Source organism: Dermacentor variabilis, chromosome 1, assembly GCF_050947875.1.
Source record: "Dermacentor variabilis isolate Ectoservices chromosome 1, ASM5094787v1, whole genome shotgun sequence".
Classification (NCBI taxonomy): domain Eukaryota; kingdom Metazoa; phylum Arthropoda; class Arachnida; order Ixodida; family Ixodidae; genus Dermacentor; species Dermacentor variabilis.
In genome coordinates this window covers 198,594,531-198,620,177 of record NC_134568.1, presented here as the reverse complement: position 1 = coordinate 198,620,177, position 25,647 = coordinate 198,594,531, and the positions used below count along the sequence as shown (strand labels likewise).

Below are 25,647 nucleotides of genomic sequence, written 5' to 3'. Positions count from 1 at the left end.
AACATCCCCCCTCCCCTTAACCACTGCCGCAAGTTCGCAGTGGCGGCAGTATAGAACACGTTGTGGGGCTAGTTGGTTCATTTACAAAAGATAAAGCGCCAACATCCCCCCCCCCCTCCCCTTAACCACTGCCGCAAGTTCGCAGTGGCGGCAGTATAGAACACGTTGTGGGGCTAGTTGGTTCATACTTTTCAAAAGATAAAGCACCAACAGAGAGAGCACACTAATGAAGAAATAACAATGGCTGGACAAGGCGCTTGTCCTGTCATTGTTGTTTCTTCATTGGTGAGCTGTCTCTGTTGGCGCTTCATTTTTTGCAAGCAGTGGCGGCGGTGCGTCAAGTTTTTTTCTTCGTCATAAGGCAAGGATAAAGGTGAGAATGAGGCGGAGGGCGGCCTGACGGTGACGGCCTAACGAAAAGGGCGGACGCAAACCAGCTCTTGATTTCAGCTGCCTGTCTCAGTAATAAAAGGAAGAAACAAGTGAAAATGTATAAAAATCGTCTGCTCTTCTGCCAAATTTCACGATCGCGTAGAGCGCAACCATGTTTATATTGCACCGCAAAACTTGCATGATCGCTAAGTTGTCTGGCCAAAAGCGCACAGGCACTGTGGTATGTATGCGTCAGAAGCAGTTTCAGGCGCCACGAAACCTAGTGCGTTTTCCTCGTATGGTTCAAGTTAATCGATCAAATGCTGACTGAAGTCATGTAAACAGGCGCATTATAGCTTCTGCCGTTTAAGATGAGCAAGAAGTTCCGCCCGTATCTGATCATATCCTTGCACCCTTTAAGTATGGCCCTTACTGCTATGCTGCATGTGTGCAGTACGTGCGTCATTCCGCTTGGTTACCCGGTTTTTGTTTGCTTAAACACGAACACTTAGCCCTTTCGCTTGCCCTTATCGCGTCTCTCTTTCAGTATCTGTTTATGAGTGCAAAAAATAAAAGAGAAGAAACGAGAGAGAGAGAGAGAGAGAGAGAGAGAGAGAGAGAGAGAGAGAGAGAGAGAGAGAGAGAAGTAGCTATAGGCATGTGGCCATAAGCGCGCCCTTAATGTCCGTAGCCGAAGCGCTCCTAAGTGCGGCCTGTAAATGCACTTTCCCGCTCCCCTTTCTTTATATTTCTTCCCCCCATGATTTTTCCAAGGCATTTTTTGCCCCAAGGCACCACACCGAAGTACACCCCTTTTAAAAACCTCAGACTCGTACCATTCCCGTTCGCACTTGTGTGTTAAACGAAATGTTTTTAAAATCTATCTTGAAGGAACACATTCGGCACGTGTTTGAATATAGCGACGTCAAATTTCCTACAATTGATTCTTTAGAAATCGATTATAAAGCGTCATTCGCCCCGTTAGAAATTCAACTTTTTGTTTTTCTGACGGTTTGAAAGGGAAATTTTAATGCGATTAGCATTCTCAAGGTATACTTCACTCACTTTCCGGAGGCTAACTTGTCTGTCTGTGTTTGTCTATCGCAGTTGTAAGTGAGCGCCGTGTGTGTCCCATCCTCTATTCTGTTGTACGGTGTACGTCTTTAGCGCTATTTTTAAACGTGATCTATCTATGTCTGTAACAGTTTTCCCGCAGACCTGGGTGTTGGGCAGTTCATGGTCGAACGGATAGCGCGTCGGGCTGCTGTGCTGAGGGAACAGGGTTAGTAATCGTCGGACCAACTTGCTTCGCTGAGTAGGTGCCTTCGCTGTGCCAGTAGGTGTGTGCCGCTCTTCAATGAACCTTTTTTGACCCCAACTTCGGCTATAATGACAAAAAATATTCTTTAATTCGTTCATTGGATGCTCATTAAATAACACCAGGTGGTCTAAATTAAACCAGAGTTCCCCACTACAGCGTGCCTCATAATCATTCGCGGTTTTGGCGCGTAAACTCCAAGAATTTAGTTTAATTAAATCCTCGTAGATTTTTGCGATGCTCGGCAGAATCGAACCTGCGCCGAGCGTGGATGGACGGCTGCACCGACAGACGGCGAAGCGTGTGCAATGGGAAGCAGCGGTGGTGAAGCAGGAGAGGAGCCCGGCGGCATTTAGACCAGCCGATGTACCATTTAAAAAAAAGAAATTCGAAGACGCCTAGGCACTCAATAAAAGGTACCAAAAGCGATCATTGCCTCGGCGGAAGTGGTCGCCGCAAACAAGCGGCCTCTTCTTTATTCTTCTTTATTTAAGACATTAATCTTGAATAAAATTGTTTCCTCCTCCTCGTAAGCACTTCTTACAAGTTGTGAAAGCGAAAGAATTAACGTCCAATTGAACAACGTTGGGAACTCCTCGAGGGCAAGCGAGCGCGTTGAGACGCTTGGCCGAAGTCCCCTAGATAGCACAAGGCAGGTGCACTTCGATCCGTGACGTCATGCTACGTTGCCCGACTGCCGTAAAATCTAATGGGGACGCTCCCGAGTAAGCCGCGGTGATTTTGACTTCCCCGCTTTCGCCACGCAGGGCTTGGCAATGGAAATTTCGCTCCAAGTAGCTCGATGTCATAAAGCAGAGCGCGCAGACATGCTATCTAGAAGGCGCTGGTTTAACCCAAGGGGTAAGACACTCGGCCTCTGAGCGGGTGGCTGCAGGTTCTAAACTCCCTACCGCCAATGTTTTTCCTTTCGAATTTATTGTGTTTTTTAAGCATTAATTTTTTAAAAGCGATTACCGAGACGATGTTAGAATGCAGGCGAGAGCTTGTGTGGTCCAGGAACGCGCGGATAACACAGGCAATTGTGAGAGCGAGGGTGTCGCGGCAATGCCCTCACGCAACACCTGTCGCACCAGCGCGGCAGTGGGTGTTTCCTTTCGCCCGCTCTGCTCCGTCGAGGCGCGCACGTGACGTGGCGTTGCAGCCAATGGGAATTTAGGTGCCGTTTCGCTGCTACAGACACCGCTTTTTTCGCTCAGCGGACTATTTGATGATTCCGCATAAAAAAAGTACGCGTAAGGGTCTGCCGACTTCTCTGAATATAAACCGCAAATAGGGAGGCCAATGTTTAAACCAATAACTGGTAGAAATAATCACCTGGCGCGCTGCACCCAGCAACTGTGCTAATGTGCGTCATCGATTCATCGAGTCATCGTCAGTTCGCGCTCGCTCGTGATCAAGCGCTCGAGTCGTTTCGGCCCCCGCACGTAATAGAGAGCACGATGTCGCCGAAAAGAAGACACCCAGAAGTAGGCGCGGGCGTGTGCTTGTTGGCTAAAATGGAACGAACGTCAATTAGGTGTATGAGCTAATATACAATTCTAATGATACAAGAAACGGTCTCCGTAGGTGGGCAAATATCTTTTTGTATGCGAATCACAAAAATGGCAGTGACTATGCGGCAGAAAGAAGTCGCTTGAGCACATGACAGCTGCCAGGTGCCGTTCCACAATCCGCTCAGAACTATGGACAGCCAGAAAATTGATTGCCCGTCACACGTCAGTGGAAGTAAGAAAAAAAAGCAAACATCCGAAAAGGTCGACACAGAAGGACAGCCGTCAGGTTATATGAAAGAAAACAATGGCCTGCAAGGACGGACTTCATAACTGAACGATGGGTACGAAAGACAAATGGAGACTGTGTATGCATTCAAGCGGTGCTATAACGTAAAGCTATTAGAAAGTTTTCTATTCCAATTCTGCAATCAGCTCTCCATGATTGGTCAAAAAAATTTTGGGCTACCCCCCCTTCGCCTGTTTCTCGCGTGAAGTCACGAAAACAGCGAAAACTGATATGATACATGCACACTGATTATGCATGGTTAGACCGAACGAAATAAAAATAATTATTTCTCATTCAACGCCTTTTTCGCCATAATACTCTGCCATAGATCAAGCGTTTTCAGGCTGCGCCCACTTCGCCTGTCTGTCACGCGACGTCACAAAACCACGAAAACTCATAGCGTCAAAGTGACATGTACGCGTTAAAGACGCATTAATATGCTGAACAAAACTGAATTTATCCTGAATAGCCGGAGGCTGCCCCGTTCCGAAAGGAATAGAAGATGGCTGCCCACCGATTGCTCCGGCATTAGCTACTGGGAGGGGCCGCTTCAGCTTTACCACTGCTATTGAGAGAATTGACTGCTTCTACGCATTTGTAGTCGCCATCCATCTTGCTGTTAGCTTCAAAGAATCAAAGAAAGCCTACAAGCGGGCACCCGAACCCCAGCCTACCCGTGAGCTTTCCTCGATCCTTGACGTTGTGCACGTCTCGGTGAATTTTTGGGTTAAAAATCGCTCCAATGACAGGGAGTGGGGGGGGGGGGGGCGGAGGAGTGGAAGGGTTGCAGTCGTTTCTAATGGTTAGTGAGATGATCAAGGGAGTCCCTTTCTGCAAACACCTTTGCGTATAATAAAAAAAAATTCCGTGGCACTATATCGACTGCTAGCGTATGCGAAATCACTTTGCCAAAGTTTCTTTGCTGAGAATCCGTTCTGGCGACATTTATAACGTTCCGTTGCACGCCGCCGCGATTTTTCGACCAGCTACCGCAAGCTAAGGAGAAGCGGATCAATCACGGACGCTGGCACCACATCCTTCAGCCGGTTATCTACTTTTTTTTTATTGATACGATTAACGAGATGTTGTCGCACAATTTAAGGTGCCGGCTACTCCTCATCTCTTGAGTGGTTCCGTCATACATCGTATAGGGTTCAAGATTATATATCAAATAGTCTTTTCACACAAGCACCAGGACTTATCACACAACGTTTCCACAGGAAGACTATGACGTAAGGAACACATGGTACATACAATATATACAAGGTAAATGTCTCCACACTTATGTAGATGAAAGTCTCAAAAGTACAAGCGATACTGTCACCTAAACACATTTTTGTAGTCAGCGGGTGGTACATACATCGTGTAAATGCATTATCACATACAGTCATAACAGAACAGTCAACATAACATAGTTCACAAACAGATGCATATATACAGTGACATTGAAATAAAGGGAACAATGAAAGCACTAATAACGTCCAACAATGCCGCTGTCTTGAAGAAAATTCTTCAGTGCTTTTAAAGCACTCTTCTGCAAGGCCGTTGTTGGCCAAGGCCCCAAAAGTTTGCTTAAACTGAAAGGTCTGCGGTCTAATTTAACTAGCGCTGATTTAAGTCGGCATCTTGGTGTGTCGTGATGTGGGAAATCTAGGAGGTGATATATATCTTCGTCTGCAAATCCACAATCACATTCGGGGGTTTCCGCACGGCCAATTCTGTGTGAGAAATGCTTTGTGTAGGCAGTGCTTAGCCTTAATCGATGAATAAGGGTTTCCATAGTTCTATCTAACGACAATGAAAATTTGAATTCAATAAATGGGTCAATATGGTATAAGTCCGGGCTCTTAGAATTCTGGTCAAACCAAGTGTTTCTAGACATTTTGAGAGACGTTGTCCTTATAATGCAGCGTAATTCATCCTTTGATATTTAGGGCGGAGCCGTATCATCTTTGAGATGCGCTTGTCGTGCTGCTTCATCGGCTGCTGTGTTGCCAGGAATGTCGCAATGCCCTGGTATCCACTGGAATGCTATTGCATGTTTCGCTTCGCTTGCCTTTGTGAGGTGTTTAAGTGTTTCATATATTATACTGTCACTGAATGTTTTCCCCTTTGTGTTGCAGAGTGATGTTAGAGCCGCCTGTGAATCGCTGAAAATTACCCATTCTTGCGCATCTCTTACTGACAATATAAATTTTATCGCACATAGGACTGCGAACTGTTCAGCCGTTGTGGACGAAGTCGCACGAGATAACTTAAATGATTCTTATTTGTCGAGGTGCGGTATAATGAATAATGAATTTGAAGAGGTTTCTGTACTGGAGCCGTCTGTATAGACGTGTGTGTATCCTGAATACCGCATATATATCTGGTATAGTGCTAGTTGTTGAGCAGCTCGAATGAACATGTCTCTTTTTCTGAATATCCCATCTACTGACAATTCAATTTTTTGGAACTGTAAGCAGCCATGGAGGATATTCGATGTCTGAGGTCCAAAATTCATTTCTTGGCAATATGTGAATATTTTCTTGAATTTTTATATGAACATAACTTCTATCTCGTTTCATTATGTCTAGAGCCAATGGGCGGCTTTTATGCTGGGTTTGAAGACGGAAATAATGCCGGCATATTTCTGTAGTTCGCATAACTGGAAATGGTGATTGGCGAGCCTCAGCTATTACAAGAGAACTAGAAGTCGCTCGTGGAACTCCTAGACATAGGCGTAGTCCTCTAGCTAAAAGTCTTTGAAGTCGCTCTTCTGACGTGTGGGAAAGTCCGTGTAAGATGGGCGTGGAATACGCAATTTTTTGTCGTATTAATGCATTGTAAACAGTCAGCATGGACGATACTGATCCGCCCCACGATGTGCCTGCAAGTCTGCGAAGTACAGTCACTATGGCATTGACCTCGTTTTCGAGTTTTTTTATGTGGGGTGCCCAGGATAGCTGCCTATCAAGTATTATGCCAAGAAATCGATGCTGTGTGAGACTCATTAGAGGGTGTCCTTCCAGATTAAGAGTGAAATTTTTTAACTGCCTCCGAGTGAAGGGCAATACAGCCGTCTTTGCGTGTGATAGCACCATTCCTCTCCCTCTCAAAAATTTGTTGATTATATTTATGCTGTCTTGCAATGCCATTTGAAGTAGTTGAGCATTAGACCTAGATGTCCAAATACACACATCATCTGCATACAGTGAAAACTTTAACTGTGATGGCAGCCTTCTTGTTAAATCAGCCATGACGCAGTTAAAAAGGAAGGGGCTGAGTACGCTTCCCTGTGGTACTCCCTGTTTGACAACATGTTCAGCACTCTTTCCTTCACCCGTCTGAACAAATGTTTTGCGACCTGATAGAAATTCAGAAATCCATCGCAAGGACCTGCCAGACAGACCAAGTTCCAACATGCTTAGCAAAACATGAACGTGACTAACAGTGTGAAATGCCCTCTTGATGTCTAGGAATATGTTTCCACGTGCACGCTCGTGCTCCACACAGGTTACTATATCTAATATTGCATCCATTGTGCATCTGTTTTCTAAAACCTACTAAGTAGTTGGACAACACATTCGTTTCATTATTTCACCATTGAAGTCGCGCGTCAATCATTTTCTCCATTACTTTGCATAAACAAATTGTCAAACTAACGGCGCGGAAGGATTCAAGGCACAAGGGCGTCTTACCAGGTTTTAAAATTGGTATGATTCGAGCGACTTTCCAAGAGTCAGGTGCAGTTTCCTCTATCCATAAGTTATTATAGATGTCTAAGAAAGCATTTGTACCTGTCGGTCCGAGGTTTCTTAGCATATTGTACGTAATGCCGTCCGGCCCAGCAGCGGACTTTTGGCGACATGATGCAATTGCACATTGAAGCTCGCTTAATGTGAAAGTATGATCTAATTGAAGATTTTGGGCCCAGTAGCAAGCAGTAATTTTTCGCTTAACCAACACTACTGAAATATCAAATTCTGCACATTGCGCTGAAAAAGCAGGTCTGGAAATACACAAAATTCATCTGCAACTGTTATTTCACACGTGTCCCGAGCTACAGCGAGAGCACGAAATGGGAAGCTCTGTGTTACAGGTCCGCTTAAAGAACGAATTACTAGAAAAATTCGTGGGACAGCCGTGTGAGGAGACAGCGTGCCGCAAAAATCGCGCCAGCGCCGTTTGCCTAAATTTTCCATTCGTCTGCGCATTACATCGTGTATTTTCTGAGCGTTTCTGTATGCTTCTAAACTTCCGCTCCGTCGGTAAGCTCTTTCGTATCGGCGTCGGATGGCTTTTAGGTGTACATATTCTCCGTCAACTGCAGCATAATCTTTTGGAATTGGGATCTTCTTTGTGCATATGTTCGTATTATCCTGCAAGAATTCTGTAAATTTTTCCACTGTTGCATGTTGATTAATTCGATCCGTTAGGCGGTACCGAAAAGCTTGTCAGTTGGTTAGTCTGCTGTAACGCCTGATACCACAGTGCATGCTAGGGTGGTTAACAAGGATGGGAAAATGATTACTTCCGTGCGTTTCCATATCTGTTGTCCATCCCACACCATTCACTAGATCATGTCAACACAGGGTAACATCTATGCAGCTTCAGTAATTATAGCCACGAAGGAATGTTGGTGACCCATCGTTTAGAACAGTCAAGTTGCATTTATCTATGGCGCACTCAATAACGTTACCCCGTGCATCACAATGATCACTGCCCCAGATGATGTTGTGTACATTGAAGTCACCACATATAAATACATTAGCATGAGCTATTTTGAAGATATCCACTAGCGCTTCTACTTAAATCCGGTTTGAAGGTTGTAGATATAGATTAATCACTGTTATACAGAGCCTGCCAAAGGATACTTTACATGCGATGAATTCCGGGAAGTCTGAATCACTGGACTGAATTTGATAAGATGGTAGGTCCTTTCTGACGCACAGGAGCACTCTGCTAACAGCACTTTGACGAGAAGTCTTGTACATCACATAATTCGAGAGGCGAAAATCGTCACTGATTCCCGCCTCTTGAATATAAAGTATTGGGAAGTTGTATTGCGCAAGCAGTTTACGAAAGTCGGCACACTTCCTTCGAAGACTGTTGGCATTCCACTGAAATATGGAGACATTTTTGTAGCGGTTATTCATGTACTGCCTGCCGCAGTTTCGGCCCGGATTGTTGACACAATAGTGCTTCTAGAGGCAACAAGGCTTTCACTTCTGGTAGGTTGTTTGCTTCCGGCAGAGCAGATAGGATTGCCTCAAGAGCTGCGAAAAGCATTAACAAAATCAGTTGTGTCACCGATGCTGTGGTATGTTCGCTATTAGCTGGTGTTACTTCTGCAGTAGATGAGTAAGGTCGCTGAGAGAAATGTGTGCGAGTACTAGAGCTTTCTTGTGTATTACTTTCTGCCTGTTGTCGTCTGGGTTTCCGTAGCACTGATGCATAAGACTGGGCACTTGACTGTGATCCTCTTGATTGGTCTCTTGATTGCTCTGTTGATTGTTTTCTAGAGGAGGAATAGCTTGTTGGTGCTCTTGGCTGTGGTGATTTCGGTGCCCGCTGAGGTGGGTGATCTGGCACTGGATGAACAATCTCAAGGTTTGGGGCGGGTTCATTGCGTCGCGGTTGTCTTCCATAGATTAGTTCATGTCGACGCATTTGTGCCGCTGCTTTTTTCTGAGGGCAGCCTGAGAAGGAGGCGGCATGGTTCCCCGCACAGTTTGCACATTTAGGTTGAAGAAGTGACTTGCACTCCTTGTGGTCATGATATTCTGAGCAGATTTTGCATCGACGTGTGCTGCGGCAGGTTTTCGCCATGTGCCCAAATCTCTGGCAATTATAGCAGCGAAGTGCTGGTCCTAGGTATTCCTCGACAGATTGACTGGTGAAACCCAAGTAAATTCTTCCTGGAATAGGGCGATCGTCTCTGAAAGTCAGAATTACCGTGTGAAGTGGATGTGACCTTACTGCTCCATCTTCTTGGCGGGAATACCTTATCTGTCTGCGTGCCGATATAACTCCTGCGTCTTTCAAGAAGTATAGGAGTTGTTCGTCTGTATACTGCAGAGGCACATGTAGTTTCCCAACGTTTCGCGTGTATGACTCGGGGATGAAGGGCTTGACTTCCAGGCCGCCTACACTTGAGAGCATCAAAAGGCGTTTCGCCGACGCTAAGGAAGCAACGCTGACACTGAAACTTCCATCTCTGTTCGTCCTGAAAGACTGTACTTTTTCTTTGGCAGCGGAAACTATTTCGGCAGACACTCGGTTTGGATTTACTTGCCAAAAAGTAGTACCTTCACTTGTTGGGCGAAAGACAACCGGAATGCCTTCGGCTCGCTTTTTCTTGTACGTGACAAAAGTAAATGGTGCATCTTCACCCATCTCTTCTTCATCACTTAGCTCATAATTCGATGTTGTATCATCGTACTTGCTGTCTTCCAGGCGAGGTTTCTTGCTCTCGGCTTCACTGTCAGCCATTATTCCTGAATTCGCTGAAGTTGATTCCGAGTTGTGGAGAACCAAACGTGCCGGCTTTATGAAGCTTTGTGCCGCTTGCAAGGCCCCAGGCTTTTCATTACGGCCCGTAGCATCATTCATATGGCTTGTTACGTTTGGACGAGCATAAGGCTCGTGACGATGTTCTCGGCTTCCGACCACCGTAGCGGCAGGGTAATAGCCAAGTCCTCAAAAAAGAAATGTCGTACCTGTAAGGCGCCTGGCTCGTAGAATCTTCGCCCGACGTCTTGTTAATCAATCTTCGTCAATGGTAACTGTAAATGTCCAAAAAACCAGAAAACTCGGAGCACCACACAAAAACAGCGACCGAACAGATACACTTCTTCTTCCCGGTTATCTACTTCCATTGTGCTTGCTCGGCCCCATCGAATCCTTCTCCACTTGAGCGTGCTCCTCGCCTCTTGCCAGCCAATTCGATAAGGAAATCTGCTCAATGTAGGCAACGCTATTCGCTTTGAAAAGCAAAAAAGAAAGTAACTTCCTATAAAGGCGGAGCGCGTTTGATTGGGCTTTTCAAACAACGCTGCGGGTTACCGCCCGATGCTTGCGTCGGTGGTTACGTAAATTTGACGCCAGGAGATTAGAATAAAAACAGATTGGGAATAGTTTTACGTTATAGGGCGCCAGTTTCGGCTTCGGCGTTTCCTCGTCACCTGACCTCAAACGCCGCAAATTGCTGGCGTGACTCAACCAGCAGTACGCAATAGTCTGCACATGCATTTATCAAGTCCATCGCAATTTACCCTGGAGGAATAACAGCCGTTTCACGTGGGGCTTCGCGCATTCTATTAATTCTTAGCGGAACTTGGACGACCAAGGGCTTACGTTGTATGCACTGAGTAGCACGACCGAAAGGAAAGAGAAAAAACATCCGTGTACTTACATTTAGGTGCACGTTAAAGAACCCCAGGTGGTCGAAATTTCCGGATTCCTCCACTACGGCGTGCCTCATAATCAGCAAGTGGTTTTGGCAGGTAAAAACACATAATTTAATAAATAATTTTAGGAAAGAGAAAAAAAATGCTGCTATAATATAGCTACCAAGCTTAAGTCGCGAAACACCTTCTCTGTGGCGTATAATCGGATCCCACGTGAACGGTCATAGTCACTTTGCCGTCACTTCCTCACTGATGCCAGCTCAGAACAGTGGGTAGAGACGCTGTGTGTATAAAGGCGAATGAGCTGTTCTTACCAACTGCCTCTTGAATCTGCGACGTGGACGCAAAAGCACGAGCAGTGCTCGACTGTACTTCAAGTACTCTGCGTCGTCCTAGTGCCCCAGGCTCGTGCAAACGCGAACAAGACTCCTAGTGGTTTTAGACTTTACCGCTCTCATCAGTGAGATAAACCCTTAATGGGCACAAGCCTATATTAGCAAGCACTAAAATGGACAACGAAGTATACTGTCGAGGGACATTAACTGATTTAGAGGTTCTTCTGAACGCACCCTAGGAACGTCAGGTGAATAAGAAGGTGTTTAGGAGGAGGACACGAAGGAAGGAAAAGTAGGGGGGGCAACCAGACGGCGGGTCTGGTTTATTACCCTACGCGCCTACGACCTCAAAATGCATTAAGGGTAGCTTTGTCAGGTAGGTAATTAGCCTTCGGTTGTTTCGTGTGCTAGCGCTCACTTTTCATCGTTGACATACCACAAGAAAAGTAGCTGTATAGCTGGCATGGTAAAAATTGACTGTTTCAGTTGCCTGCTGGTGTAGCTGAAAGAAAGAAAGAAAGAAAGAAAGGAAGAAGCAGAAAGGAAGAAAGAAAGGAAGAAAGGAGAAAGGAAGAAAGAAAAAGAAAGGAAGAAAGAAAGAAAAAGAAAGGAAGAAAGAAGCAGAAAGAAAAAAATGAAAGAAAGAAAGAAGAGAGGAAGAAAGAATCAGAAAGAAAGTTACTGAGCTACAGTTTCCCGCTTCAGCTTTGTCATTGCTATTGAGAGAATTCGCTGCTGCTGCGCATCTTTAGTCACCATCCACTTTGCTGTTAGCTTCAAAGAATCAAAGGAAACCTACGAGAGGGCACCGAACCACAGCCTATCCGTGAGCTTTTCTCGATTCTTGACGTTGTGTGCGTCTTGGTGAATTTTTGGGCGAAAAAGCGCTCCAGTAACAGGGAGGGAGGGGGTAGGGAAGGGGTGGAAGGGTTGCAGTTTTTCGTAAGGGTTAGTGGGAGGATCAGGGGAATCCCTTTCTGCAAACACCTTAGTCAAGCTGGATACTTGAACCATTACGAGTAGATGAGGTGTCGTCAGCACTTGGTCGTTCCAATCTCGCCTCCCTACCAACGATTTACACAAGTGCATTTCTTTTTCCTTTCCTAGTCTTGCTGAAGCAGGATAAAAAAACATAGGGGTAATGTAGAAACAACGTTAGCCCGCCCACACCGCCTACCTCAATTATCCGACGTAGCAGTGTCCGCGTGCTTGCAGAAATAGCCGCTGTGTTCTCTTCGCAATACTTCACAGGGAAGTGACGATTACGCATAGCGCATGCCCAACTCGCAACGCGCAATACCTTGGTCATGGCACTTCCAGTTACGCGGGCTGTGTTAGCTAACAGTAGCCTGATTATTATTAGTTTCAACAGAGTGAATTAAAACACTGAAGCTAAATAGCTGAGCACAGCTTAACATATATTTAGTAAGTTTCGTAGTGTCGCGAGAGAGAGAGAGAGAGAGAGAGAGAGAGAGAGAGAGGGAGAAAAACCTTTGTTTTGTATACTAGAGATGTTTGCCTGACATATACATACACGCCGCATACTAGTCCAGACCACAAGAGTTACATATGAAGTGACCAGGTCATACATATCACGCACGCATACAGCATGCAAAAGCACACACTCTAACAAGTAACTATAGAATGTCTAGTCAAGGTCAGCGTACGGGAAGCGTCCGGAGGAAATCTGAGTGCTTTAGCCCCTAAAAACGTGGATCCATGGTCCAAGTACATGCCGCAGCTTAATGTAACTTCCATGTAAATTTAAAGTAGATATCAGAATAGCCACTGTTGCCGATAAGTGTGCACATGCATGATAGAAGTTATTGCACACATTGACATAACACTCATTGCACAGTGGCGACCGTGTCAATTTCAGTTTGAACGAGTATGCCTAGTAGTTTGTATTGGCGACGTTTAGCCGAATGCATGTTAACCTCGTAGTACGGTCACGCATTGCAAGGTCACCCGGCAAACTGCGAATGTCGGTACTGCGAATGTTGCTGTGCTGTCGCGCCGCATCAGCAAGTTCAGAGTACCACGAAGCGGCACTCACGAGAGCTGACACATCTATTTCAGAGAAAACTACGAAGACCAGGGCCTGTAATCGCAAAACCTCCTTGCGCTGAAATTGTTCGCAAGAACATTTTCTAACCAATCCTAATGCTGGACATATTATTAGCGAACGCGGTCAGCCTATGGCTAAGAGCGCATGCGAAATATTTTTTGAATTCGACTCCATGAGCCATAGAGCCGTAGAGAGCCATGAACCCCATGAGTCGTATTCAGAAGATTTACGTTACGCTAGTGCTCAGTAGGATTGGCCTTCACTCTGGCGACTACTGTAGGCGTCCAGCGAATTGAAAAAACAAATACTTTCACGGTTTTCTCATGGGATATCAAGTCGCGTCTATGCTGTACGGTTATCAGTTCCGGCAGAGGTCGGGTGTCGCTCTTGTTCAGCACAGCGGTGAGTGAGAGTCTCGTCGCAAAATACGGCGGAAACTGGCACACAATGTGACCGATAGTTTCCTCTTCACCGCAGTGGTCAGAGGCTACGGTGGTGGCCACCCTATGTGGGCGGCGTAGGAACCTTGGCGCCAGTTTTTTTTACCATGGTCATATATGGGTAGGTGTAACTTTGTCTAGTATTAATGAGACCTGAAAAATAAAATAAATGAACAAATTTCTATGGAAAGGCAGGAGACACATTTACAAAAATTTTGAATGGACATTTTTTTTTCTGAAATGTAATGCTTTTGCTATGCATAGTGGCATAGTATCATAGTATAGTATCATGGCATAGTATCATGACAGTACGTCTCTGCCATGATACATGGGTTGTTGTGTGCCCTGCGCGCAAGCCACGTGTGAGTGCATACATAGGTGAAGTTTGATCGTGTTCGTACCCGAATAAGAGTGGACAGTTTCAGGTGTCTATAAATCACACCATTTTACCCCTCGAATTAGATGTTTTACACGGAGAAACACCCTAACTGCGGGTGTAATCACCAACATTACACTCTTGGCAACGTAATATTTTAATGGGCGTAATTACAACATTGCGCCCTTCAAACAGAATGAAATGTATTTTAACGATTGGACACATTCTGATGGGGACGTCAAGCGAGAATGCCTCTTTACTAAGATGTTGGGGCGCGCTAAACAAACCCAGTTGATAAAGAACAGTCAATGACTACTCCATGCGGCGCTTCTAAAGGTCTAGACGCGACATTTGTGACGTAAAATACCGATAAATAATAAAGGAATAGAACAGCTAATCCTTTCTTTAAATGGCGTAGACACTTGTTGAAATTGTATCCAACAGCCAAGATTTTTCTTCAGGTGTTGCTGACGCGACGGCTACGCAATGCCCCCAATCGATTCTGCCGTCATCACTGGCTCCATTGAGTTTGGCGATGGAATGAGATTACGCAATGCGAGCAGAGATATCTTTTTCCTCCTCCTGTATACGCCGAGTCTGCACTTCGGTGTTGCCAAGGGCTCCGTTGTAAGCTTAGACGAATCTTTGCGGCACTTCGCAGTAAATGACGTCGGTTACTTATAAGCTTATTATATTCATATCTTGTCTGTCTGCGCGGTTGGCTGTCTTTCGTCGCATCTGAATACGTCTCTGCCACGATACATGAGCTGTTGCGTGCACTGCGCGCAAGCCACATGTGACGGCATACATGGGTGAAAATTGATCGTGTCCGTGAGATCTCCAGCGAAGAACGCGCAGAAAGAAGCGTCGTCCTTCGCCTCTCCAGTATCACAGTGCGTCCTGCGTAGGCGCGCTGCGCTCAGAGACCAAGCGGCGTGTACTGTCGCCGGCGGGAAGAGCAGGTGCCTGTGCGTGTGGCCAGCCTGCTTGCTGACCCTTCCGGCGACCGACCGCTTGTCGGGAGCGTGGTAGCTGCGCTCGCTACGTCATGTTTTAACCTTGGAGACGCCGGGGCCCTTGGCGTGTACCTACTATAGGAGGAAAGCGCGACTGCGGCGGCGGCGCTGGCAACTGGACACGTGCCGTTGCCCAATGAGCCGCGGAGGCAGCTGTCGCCCCTGGTTTGTTTGCGTGCCGGGCGTGCGTTGCGGGTGCTCAATGGATGGCGTTCGGCGTGAGTGACGCATCGTATCACGCCGCCGCCGGCTCGCCACCGTTGCACTGTCAGATGGTTATTGCTGGCTCTCAACTTGTAGTAATGGCTCTGCACCTCGGTTCGTACTCTTTCTTTTTCTCGCTTTATGTGTGGTGGTGTCGTCACTCTTAGTTGAATCTGTGCGCAGTGTCTGCCTTGCCGCTTGTCTGTAAAACGTTCGTTATCTCCGTGCAGGTACTCGCTACATCCGCTGGGGAACACAAACAATGGAATCGAGGCTGTTCACAGGTACACGCTGCATCATAAGACAGCTCTCTCTCCCGTTCCACCTAGCAGTTAGGAAGAGTAAATATTGGGTTCACTTGAACGCACCTTGTGGACGCTTGTCCTCATTTTATGAATGAGTGCAAATGAAGATAAAGCCGAGAAGTGTTGCATGGACGGCCAAATCGATGAATTTATCTTATCTGGTGATCCATGTAATACGTATAGCGAAAGATAGATAGATAGATAGATAGATAGATAGATAGATAGATAGATAGATAGATAGATAGATAGATAGATAGATAGAGATAAGAGATGAGAAAGGCGGGGGGGGGGCGGGGTTAACCGGGAGATAGATATCCAGTTTGCTGCCCTGCACTGGGGAAGAGGTAAGGCGACACAGAAAGATCTTTGAAAAAAAGTGTACTCACACGGAAAGAGGAGAGGGAAAAAAAAAGAAATACACGTGAAGTGAGTTTTTCACGTAGGTGTTGTAGGCAACGGCTAGACATGCGGGAAAATAGCGCTTGGCAAACTGGTCTCAAGACAATTCAGTAAATGCTCAAATTATATGATCTTCATGTGCAATAATATCAGATTCCTTAGTGAATGGTATAATTGCTTCATGAAACTTCACGTAAACAAATATGTCGCCTCTGTCATGAGCTAGACGTATGTTCAAAGTTTTACGGTCATAGTCGCATACGCATGTATACGCATGTGTATGCCGGATAAGGTCTCTGGAAAGACACCTTATGCTGGCGCATGTTTTCTGGTTAGTATTTCATGGGCATTCGCAATAAAAACACTTGTACCCGGTTCATTACCGCATTATTAACTCAAGATTTGAGCGGGCATGTTCGGTGGCAACGTGACAAAGCAGCAACGAGTGAAAGACGTTCTGACTAATAAATGTACTTTTGCTGTTATTTATTTGCGTACATAAGTTGAGTGATGGGTTTTTAATAGTGGTGGCCGGGAACTGTCGATTTGGCTGCTTACGACATGTCGCTTATAACGCCTGAATGAAACATATTATCGTGCATATACATACGGAGTCACGATAACCGTGTGTATTATTTAAGTTCTGGCACAAAGCCCATTGTATTTATGTAGTAGCAACACCAACGCTGGTCCCACTGCATGTTTTTGTCCTCGTCCCATCACGCTGCTTAAGCATGGTTTCATTGTGTTATTGTTTTTTGTTCATTATTCTGGTGAAATCACATCTACTCTGTGTAGACTTTGTAATGAGTAGCGTGTTGTGCTGGTATTAACAGCGACTATTCTTGCGTACTCTTTGATATCCCAAATAAGCTTTTATGTTACAGGTTGTAGTACTTTGCAGAGGAGACCTTACATGATTAGGTGTTTGCGGCTTCGCATACAGAAGCCACTCTATCATTTTATATATAAACATTTCTCTCGCTCTTGCATATACTCGGCATATCTCTCTGGAACATCTACTGGCTAGCCGCATGTGTGCATTTACATATACATTTTTGCTTGCTTACCGGCAATTTACTAACCAATGTAGGTGTCTGTGTAGGTGTATGCGGAGCAGACTATATAGGTGACAGGTTATCCAGCACGGTGGGCCGCTGTACCTTATAGAGCGTGTTTCAGCGAACACTTTCACATTTTTTTAAATGCAGCCTGTTACTTGTGTGCTTCAGTGCATGAAACCACGTTTTGTTAACGAATTAACTGGAACGCCAATGTATAACAAGCGCACATGGCAACTCTTGCGACACTTATTAGACCCTACCACATCGCGCACACACCACAACCATAGCATAAACAAACTGCTACATGCACACAAAAACAATCTCAACGGATTCTTCGACGACCTCCGCCATAAACATCTGCCTCCCGCTCAGAAGTATGACATGCCAAAATATACTGGCGAACCCAACGACCTACTTAGCGCCGCTATCACGGAAGCAGAGGTTCGCCATGCCCTCGCCACCCTGCGCACAATGTCAGCACCAGGCCCCGACCTTATTAACAATAAAATACTCCGCAATCTAGACGACAACTCTGTCACAGCCATCACGGCATACTTCAATCACTGCTTTGACACTGGCACCCTCCCTAGTTCGTGGAAAGATGCCAGGGTAATTTTTATCCCAAAGCCAAACAAACCCCTCAACACTTCTAATCTCAGGCCTATATCACTAACCTCTTGTCTAGGTAAAACACTCGAGCACGTCATCCTCAACCGACTCAGTAAATACATGGAGGACAACAATCTTTATCCATCAGAAATGGTAGGTTTTCGAAAATCTCTCTCATGCCAAGATATCATGCTTCGAATGAAGCATGACATCATTACACCCAATAGCAGTCTAGATACGCAAGCAATTCTCAGTCTGGACCTCCACGGCGCCTTCAATAACGTTTCACATTCCGCCATCCTCCGAGAGCTTAATCTCATTGGGGTTGGCGGAAAGACATATGACTACATATGTACCTTCTTATCCAACCGTACCGCAACAATACACATAGGCACAGAGCAATCCCTTTCATACGCTTTAGGTAGCTACGGCACGCCCCAAGGCTCAGTGCTGTCCCCTTTTCTTTTTAATCTTTCTATGATGCCGATGGCGCAAGCATTGCGGTCTATTCCCGATCTCAAGTTTTCACTCTACGCCGATGACATCACTCTTTGGACGACTGGCGGCTCCGACGGAAAGATTCAAGACACTCTACAGGCCGCAGCAGACACCGTCGTGGCTCATGCCGGGGCTATGACTCTCACATGCTCCCCTCGAAAATCCGAGCTGCTACTTCTGCCATCCCACCGGGGGAGCGGAAAACACATGTCTAGCATAGAGGTAATCCTGAACCACATCCCCGTTACTAGAGTGGACAGGCTCCGGGTGCTCGGTTTACACATTCAAAGCAACCGGCTCAACACATATACTCTACATACACTCCAGACCACAGTCGATCACACCCTGCGTCTTCTAGGGCGAGTCTCCAATAAACATGGCGGACTAAAGGAGGCCGAACTTCTCCGCTTGATTCAGGCCTTCGTTATCAGTAAGATTACATTCGCAACACCATATCTACATTTCCTTAAATCAGAATCAGATAAGATCGACACTCTTTTATGCAAAATATATAAATTCGCTCTCGGGGTCCCCATACGTACCTCCACTGAAAGGCTAATGCTTACTGGAACTTTCAACACACTTTCTGAACTCACAGAAGCCCACCTCACATCCCAATATAGCAGACTTTCCAATACCGCAACAGGTCGACACATTCTACAAACTCTTTCTATCACTCCGGCACCCATCATCAAGACTAAATACACCATTCCATATCACATACACGAGAACCTCTGCATCCCCCCACTTCCTAAAAACATGCACCCTGTGCACCACAAACAGCGCAGGAGGCAGCGAGCAAAGGCTCTCCAAAAACAATTCTCCACCTCTAAAGACGTGCTCTATGTTGATGCAGCCGAATATGGGAACAGAAATCATTACGCAATATCAGTCATTAACTCTCACGGGCAGGTCGCTGCGGCCGCCTCCATTCCTGGCTCTTCCTCGGAGGAGGCGGAGGAAGCGGCCATAGCCCTGGCCCTCACAATTCCAAATTCATCAATTATCGTTAGCGACTCCAAAGCAGCCATATATAACTTCGGAGCGGGTAGGGTCTCTAAGCCAGCTTTTTCTCTCCTCTTGGCTCATCCTTTCAATCAAACTGTGGCATTAATCTGGACTCCCGCGCATGCGGGCCTTGCCGGAAACGAGGCGGCTCATGCCAGTGCCCGAGGATTTACAGTCCGGGCTCAGGCATCAGATGCGTCGGACCTCGCCACGGAGGAGGCGCCGTTTACAGCGCGGGATCGACTTATTACTTACCACGAAATCTGCACACACTACCGATTAGACCGCTTAACCTTTCCGCCACTCATGGGCAAATCCCCGCGTAGGTGTGAAGTTCTGTGGAGACAGCTGCAGACTCGCACCTTTCCGTCCCCTTACCTCCTCCACCGCATTCATCCCGCCATTTACCTTTCTCCCTCTTGTAAATTCTGTGTATCTCCCAGAGCAGACTTAAACCATATCATGTGGGGGTGCCCTAAGCACCCCCTTCCCCCTTTCCTCAAGCAATTAATATCTAGTGAGGAGCAGTGGGAGGCTGCCTTGCGCAGCTCCAGGCCCGATCTTCAGGAGGCCATCCTGAAGTGGGCTGAGAGGATAAAGGAGGCCTACTTCAAGTAGTTCCTCCCCCCACCCTCTATTCCATTGCCCCCTTCCCTTTAAAGAGGGATAAAGTTTTTCATCATCATCATCATCGAGAGTTTACTTCTCGAAACTGGTGCCATCTTGAAAATTCGTTCCAAGTGGATCCGCCTTGCGAACTCCACGGCTATAATTTGTAAATTTCAATATGGGCTGTAATGTAATTCGCTGAAAACTTAATTAGTGAATGTTTATGAATTAGTCGATTTTGCATCTCAATTTTTTGTGCAAGTATTGTCCGCTGCTTCGAATAGACCAGCTCATGAACTAAATTGTGATTTCTGCCACAGGTAACTGTTAAAGATTTTTGAAGATGTTCGCTGAAACACCCTGTATATAGCGACAGACACACATCTCGGCGGGAAAGAGAACAACGCAGTGGCGCAAGCATTGCATCGAGCCGGTTTTGCGTAGAGGAACTATTTCGGGGAAGGGTGATAGAACTACGAATGTTCTTGAGTCTTGCACCCGCCCCACGCTCGTGGGCGAAATGACTCTGCCTGCGTAGCCGGCGCTCAAGCCTGTCAACCCCTTTCTGGTGATTATCCTGGTCGCTATACTTAGGACAAAGTGCGTGAAATCCTTACACCATCCCAGCACATTGTTCTCTTGCATAGTTTCGCGGAGTGTCTAACCAAAAGAGCACCCTCAGCGACTTACGTGCGCGCATTTGCACAGAGGATAGCAATTGTTGCCATGGTCTTGAGGTCGGCTAAAAAACGCTTAGCTCTGCAAGCGGAACTTCGTACAAGAGCACAGCCGATAGAGGAATCATGGAAAATGAGGGGCTCCATTTTTTTTTTGTTAGAAACAACCACAATTAAGAGAAAAAGAGGTAGCCGGCGCAACCTATAGGGTCGTCGTCGTCGTCGTCGTCGTCGTCGTCATCATCATCATCATCATCATGTTTTATGTCCACTGCAGGACGAAGGCCTTTCCCTGCGATCTCCAATTACCCCTGTCCTGCGCCAACCGATTCCAACTAGCGCCCGCGAATTTTCTAATTTCATCGCTCTACCAAGTCTTTTGCCGTCCTCGACTGCGTTTCACGTTGCAGGTGTACATTAGGTCGGATGCTCCTGTCTAAATACATGTAGAAGGAGAATTCGTTTTTCTCGACAACCACTGCACCAAATTTGACGAGGTTTAATGCATTTAAAAGAAAAACTTAAATTCTAGTGACTGTTTGTTTCGAATTTTCGATTTAGCTCGTCAATATTTTATTGAAAAGTGGAAAAAATCGAAAATATTCAGAAAACGATAAAATTAAGTTTACAACTCTGTAAATCAGCAATGAAAATTGATATCACAATTCTATGACTTGCACATTATAGTACATCTACAGCGGACAAAATTGATATGTTACACATGAGTCTCAAAAAATTAAATATTAAGGAAATACGGCTTTTGCAGAACCCATGCACATAACTAATTCACGTAAGATACTAATTGACATATCGAATTTCTCCGCTTTGAATGGTGTAATGGATGCCGTTTACAGAACCGCGATATCTGTTCTTGATGCAGAGCTATTAATATTTAAACTTCGTGCTTCTATTCTATTCGAACTTTCGAATTTTTCAAAATATCTTAAACAAAGTTCAGGCCATAAATCGAAGTTCAGTTTCCAACAGACACTAGAATATAACATGCTGTCTCAAATGAAACAAATTTCATTAAAACAATTCAGGAGTTATCTCAGAAAACCGTTTCTGCATTTTACATGTATCTGAATAGGTCGCGTCGGAGTTGGGCCCGAGCTAAAGCTTCCTCTTAAACAATTTGCCTAGGGATCAAATACACGAATAATAACTGCATTGCCATTGCCAAAGATGCTGCAAACGAATGGTTGAACGCTACGCACTGTCAATACAAGTAAAATATGTATTTTTTTCATAAAAGAATGCACTCGTATGTGCCAAAAATTGTGCCCAATATAACTGATGTCAATGGTTCCATGTATTTTGTCTATTTAATAAAAAAATATCACACGACCTTTAGAACTACATCAGTTCGAAGCCAACAAAGCAGTGCATGCCGCTGATATGAAAAATGTAAAGGCCATGAAATGAACAAGTTGAGGACAAATATGTTAATGACACTTTGTCATTCAAGATCCTTGTTTACATTCTTGTACATATGCAACGGCCAGTCAAAAATCTCAATGACGCTGCCATTTGTTCCAATGTATTACGCAGCAGCAGCTGTTACCGGTCGTGTATCGTGAGTAATTGCACCGAAATAATAGTCGCAACAGAGACCACGTATAAAAAGCAGGAGTTCTGCAGAATATACGAGGGCGAGTCAAATGAAAGTGAGCCAATGCGAATATATAACAAACGGGATACTTTAATTAAAAGTAGCCCCCATGAGCATTTAGACATTTGTCCCATTGACTAAGGAGTCGCGCAATTCCCGTCTCATAAAGCTCCTTGGGTTGCTGCTTCAAAACGTCTGCAACTGACTTTCACGACATCGTCCGAGACGAATCTCGTTCCCTTGAGCTGTTTTTTTGGTTGCCCCAAAATGTGGAAGCCGCAAGGCGACAGGTCTGAGCTGTATGGCGGATGTTGCAGCGTTTCCCGCTTGAACTTTGCCGGTTTTGTGTTAACCACGTCAGCGATGTGGGAACGGGCATTGTCGTGGAACAAGATGACCCAATTCGTCAATTTTCCACGTAGTTTGTTCTTGATTGCGACACGCAGCCGATCCGGCGTTTCACAATATCGGAAACAATTGATAGTCTCTCAAGATTTAGCAAATTCTATCAGTAATGGCCCCTGACGATCGAAAAATAAAAGTCAACAACACCTTTCTGGCGCAAATGACGGCCTTTGCTTTCTTTGGGGAAGGTGAATTTGAATGTTTCCATTATAAGCTTTGACGTCGTGTTTCAGGCTCTTAGTAGTGGCATGATGGTTCGTCTCCGATCACAATTGCAGACAAGAAATCGTCACCTTTATTGTGATACCGGATCAGATGAGTAAAGGCAGCGCTGATCTTCTCCGTATTCTGGCGGTGGTTCAAAATCTTGCGTATCCATTGCGCACACAAGAGCCGATAACCGAGATGTTCATGAATTATGGCGTGAACTAAACCGTGACTGATGTTCACACGCTCTGCCAGTTCATCGATGCTTATCCTCCGTTCTTGTCTCATCAGCTCATCAACCTTTGCAATATTGTTAGGGGTGATTGCACGATGGCTTTGGCACGGTCTGGGATCGTCTTTGCAAATTTCACATCCTTCCTTGAACCGTTTGTTTCAAAGCTTCACAGTGGCCAATGAAATGCAATGTTCCATGTACACGGCATCCATACGGCGACTAATTTCTTTTTGGGAAACACCTTCAGCTGTCAAGAACCTGACGGCACCACGCTGCTCAACTTCTGGAGAGTCCATTACAGTACGCAACCATGTTCAACCCAGTGTATGAGAGCATTAAAGAACATTTATCCTCGCACCTGCGTGTCACTTTTGTAAATGAGAGATGCCTGCGTGCTACGCGCAGGCCTTGCAGATAATAGAGAGTTTTAGTTTAGGGGACGCAAGGCGTTGGGGCCCCTAGCGCTTGGGTGCGTTTGCGTATGCAAGCAGAAACACGTTATAGGTTAGCGGCCCCAAACGCAAGCCGCAGTGAGGTCGCATTAGAGTCACTGGAAAAAATTTCAGAGTACCGCAAAGGTCGGGATTTGACTGGCAACACTGAGCGGCCACCGCCATATACCTTCCAAGCCGACTGCGTCGCGGGAAGGCCGCCGTGTTGGAAGAGCTTGATATTCGGTGACACGTCGGGTTGAGTGTTTACTGAAGTACAAATACTTTGTGCCCAGAGATAATGGTCGCTAAGAACGAAAATAAAATGTTATGTTGTGCGAAGTAATGCAGCCGGTGGTTGTTTTGCACGCCGATCGTGTTTACTGCTGGGACTGTGCTACGATTGTGGGCCGCAGCTTAGCGCTGCTATCGGGATCTTATGCACGCGTTTTTCTTTCCCTGCCACGGAGCGAGCTACGAAGGAAACATTTCGTCACTTCGAGCCGGAATGAGGCACGCTTGTGCTTTTGGGCATAAACATCGTGGACCGCCGTCGGCTTCTATTGAATGTTTCCAAGAAGGACGAAACTAACACCTGACAGTCTCACAGCACGTACGTTCATTGTATAATTTCACAAGCTAAATCGGATACATCTAATTTAGTTTGTAAACGGATACCGCGCGTTTACGATTCTGCAGGGCGACTTTGTCCGCCGTATACGCACGACACACTGCGACTGCCGTGTGCGCACCAGTGTTTGGCCGTGATCGTAAGACGATCTGTGCACAGCAGGCGTAAAAACCAACTTCGATGACCATTTTGCGCACTAAATCTTTTGGAAGGCCAATATGAGCCATTTGCGTGATTACAGCAACGTATATGTACTTCTGTACACTGATAATGAGCGCGAGTTTGCTACATTGCGATTTATGAACGCGGCTGTCTAGTGCGTTCGTGAGCGGCTACTCTTCGCAACTTATTTATGACTGTTTTCTTAGACTGCCAAGATTTGCTGCCTGTGTAAAAAAAAAATAGCAGAAACGCCCGCTGGTGACGCAGCATTTTTTTTCCTAAGTTACATAGGCGATGTATAAAATTCTTGTGCTTTTAGAGCGGCTTATGTAACATGCATAGTGACAGAGTGAAACTAAAGCTACTGAGTGTTCTGTTGTTTTGTATTTCTTGTTATGCATCAACCACAACATTATTTGGGTATGCACCGTAGCATTTCAACATAAAACATAGTATGTATGCTGACTTCAGTTCATTGCATGTGCTCGGCTTACAAGCTCAAAATTTGAAGCATGTGTTGTGAATATCACCTGGCCATTGGTTTCAAGCTCGAAATGCGTATGTATAAATGAGCAAAGGATAAGTGTAAAAAAGGAAGTATCACGGGCCTCGTATTGACCATGTTTTTATTGACTGCGATCGTCACGATCTGCGAAAAACGAGTGCCATATGGGTCGAGTGACTCGAGGCGAGAGCGCGCTCACGTGCGCGGAGAAATCATGCGAGTACCTGGTGCACGTGAGGACGCGAAATTCTCGCGCGACAAGTGTGCCTTCGCGTGCCACGAGCACGGAATAACCGTGTGTTGAGCAACAAACGCGTACACGTGTACCCGCGTCAAGCGTGCAAGACGCGAGCGATCCCTGCAATGAACTCCCGGGCCCTCTCTGCCGGGCTGCTCTGATGCTGCTAGGACGACCTTCTACTTTTCTCCCTCCTACCTTCTCTCTTTTATTTCCATCTCCCCACCCTACTGGCGCTGAGCCGTGCTCCCGCATGGGTTGCAGAAAATAGTACTAGCCTTTCCTCCTACCCCACAAGAACCACTTCTCTATTTTCGTAGCATCGCTAACACCACGTGCACTTCGCTTACATATCTTCTAAAACAGTGCCGAAAAGCACAAGCAAGGTGTACTTATACGTCGCACACACGGGTGTTTTTTGTAGGCTTGAAGTTCTCCCGGCCGATTCTGTGTAACCACGCAGAACGACGCTCTCGGTCATTTTTCCCGGTCGGAATCTAGAAAAAAGTCTTTCCTGACTCAGTTCGGTTGCTGCATCCGAAGGCGCAGCAGCCAGGCATGATTTACTTGCAGTCAAATGCGAGTGCGACAATCCGAACACACACGCACACACACACACACACACAAAAACCGTAGGGAACCCGCGCTGCCTGCGCTCCAACTCAGCCGGCCCGCCCGGCGCTTGGAAGGTATATGGCACCCCAGGTACCCCATGGTACGGTTGGGCCAATG

General features: G+C 46.0%; 1 protein-coding gene across 5 annotated transcripts in view; it reads left to right on the top strand.

Moving 5' to 3' along the window:
* Positions 1–25,647, top strand: part of LOC142590621 ((Lyso)-N-acylphosphatidylethanolamine lipase-like) — a 172,653-nt gene that overhangs the window by 27,174 nt on the left and 119,832 nt on the right. Inside the window, exons 1-2 of one of the 5 annotated variants that reach the window (XM_075702968.1) lie at positions 15,066–15,434; positions 15,551–15,604. The exons of 2 other annotated variants lie outside the window; for them this stretch is intronic. In XM_075702968.1, coding sequence (XP_075559083.1) covers positions 15,323–15,434; positions 15,551–15,604 — 166 coding nt within the window. In that variant the 5' untranslated portion in view covers positions 15,066–15,322. Of the gene's footprint in view, positions 1–15,065; positions 15,435–15,550; positions 15,605–25,647 lie in introns of those variants that run through there. 2 more of the 5 variants (XM_075702958.1, XM_075702978.1) reach the window with 2 other exon arrangements.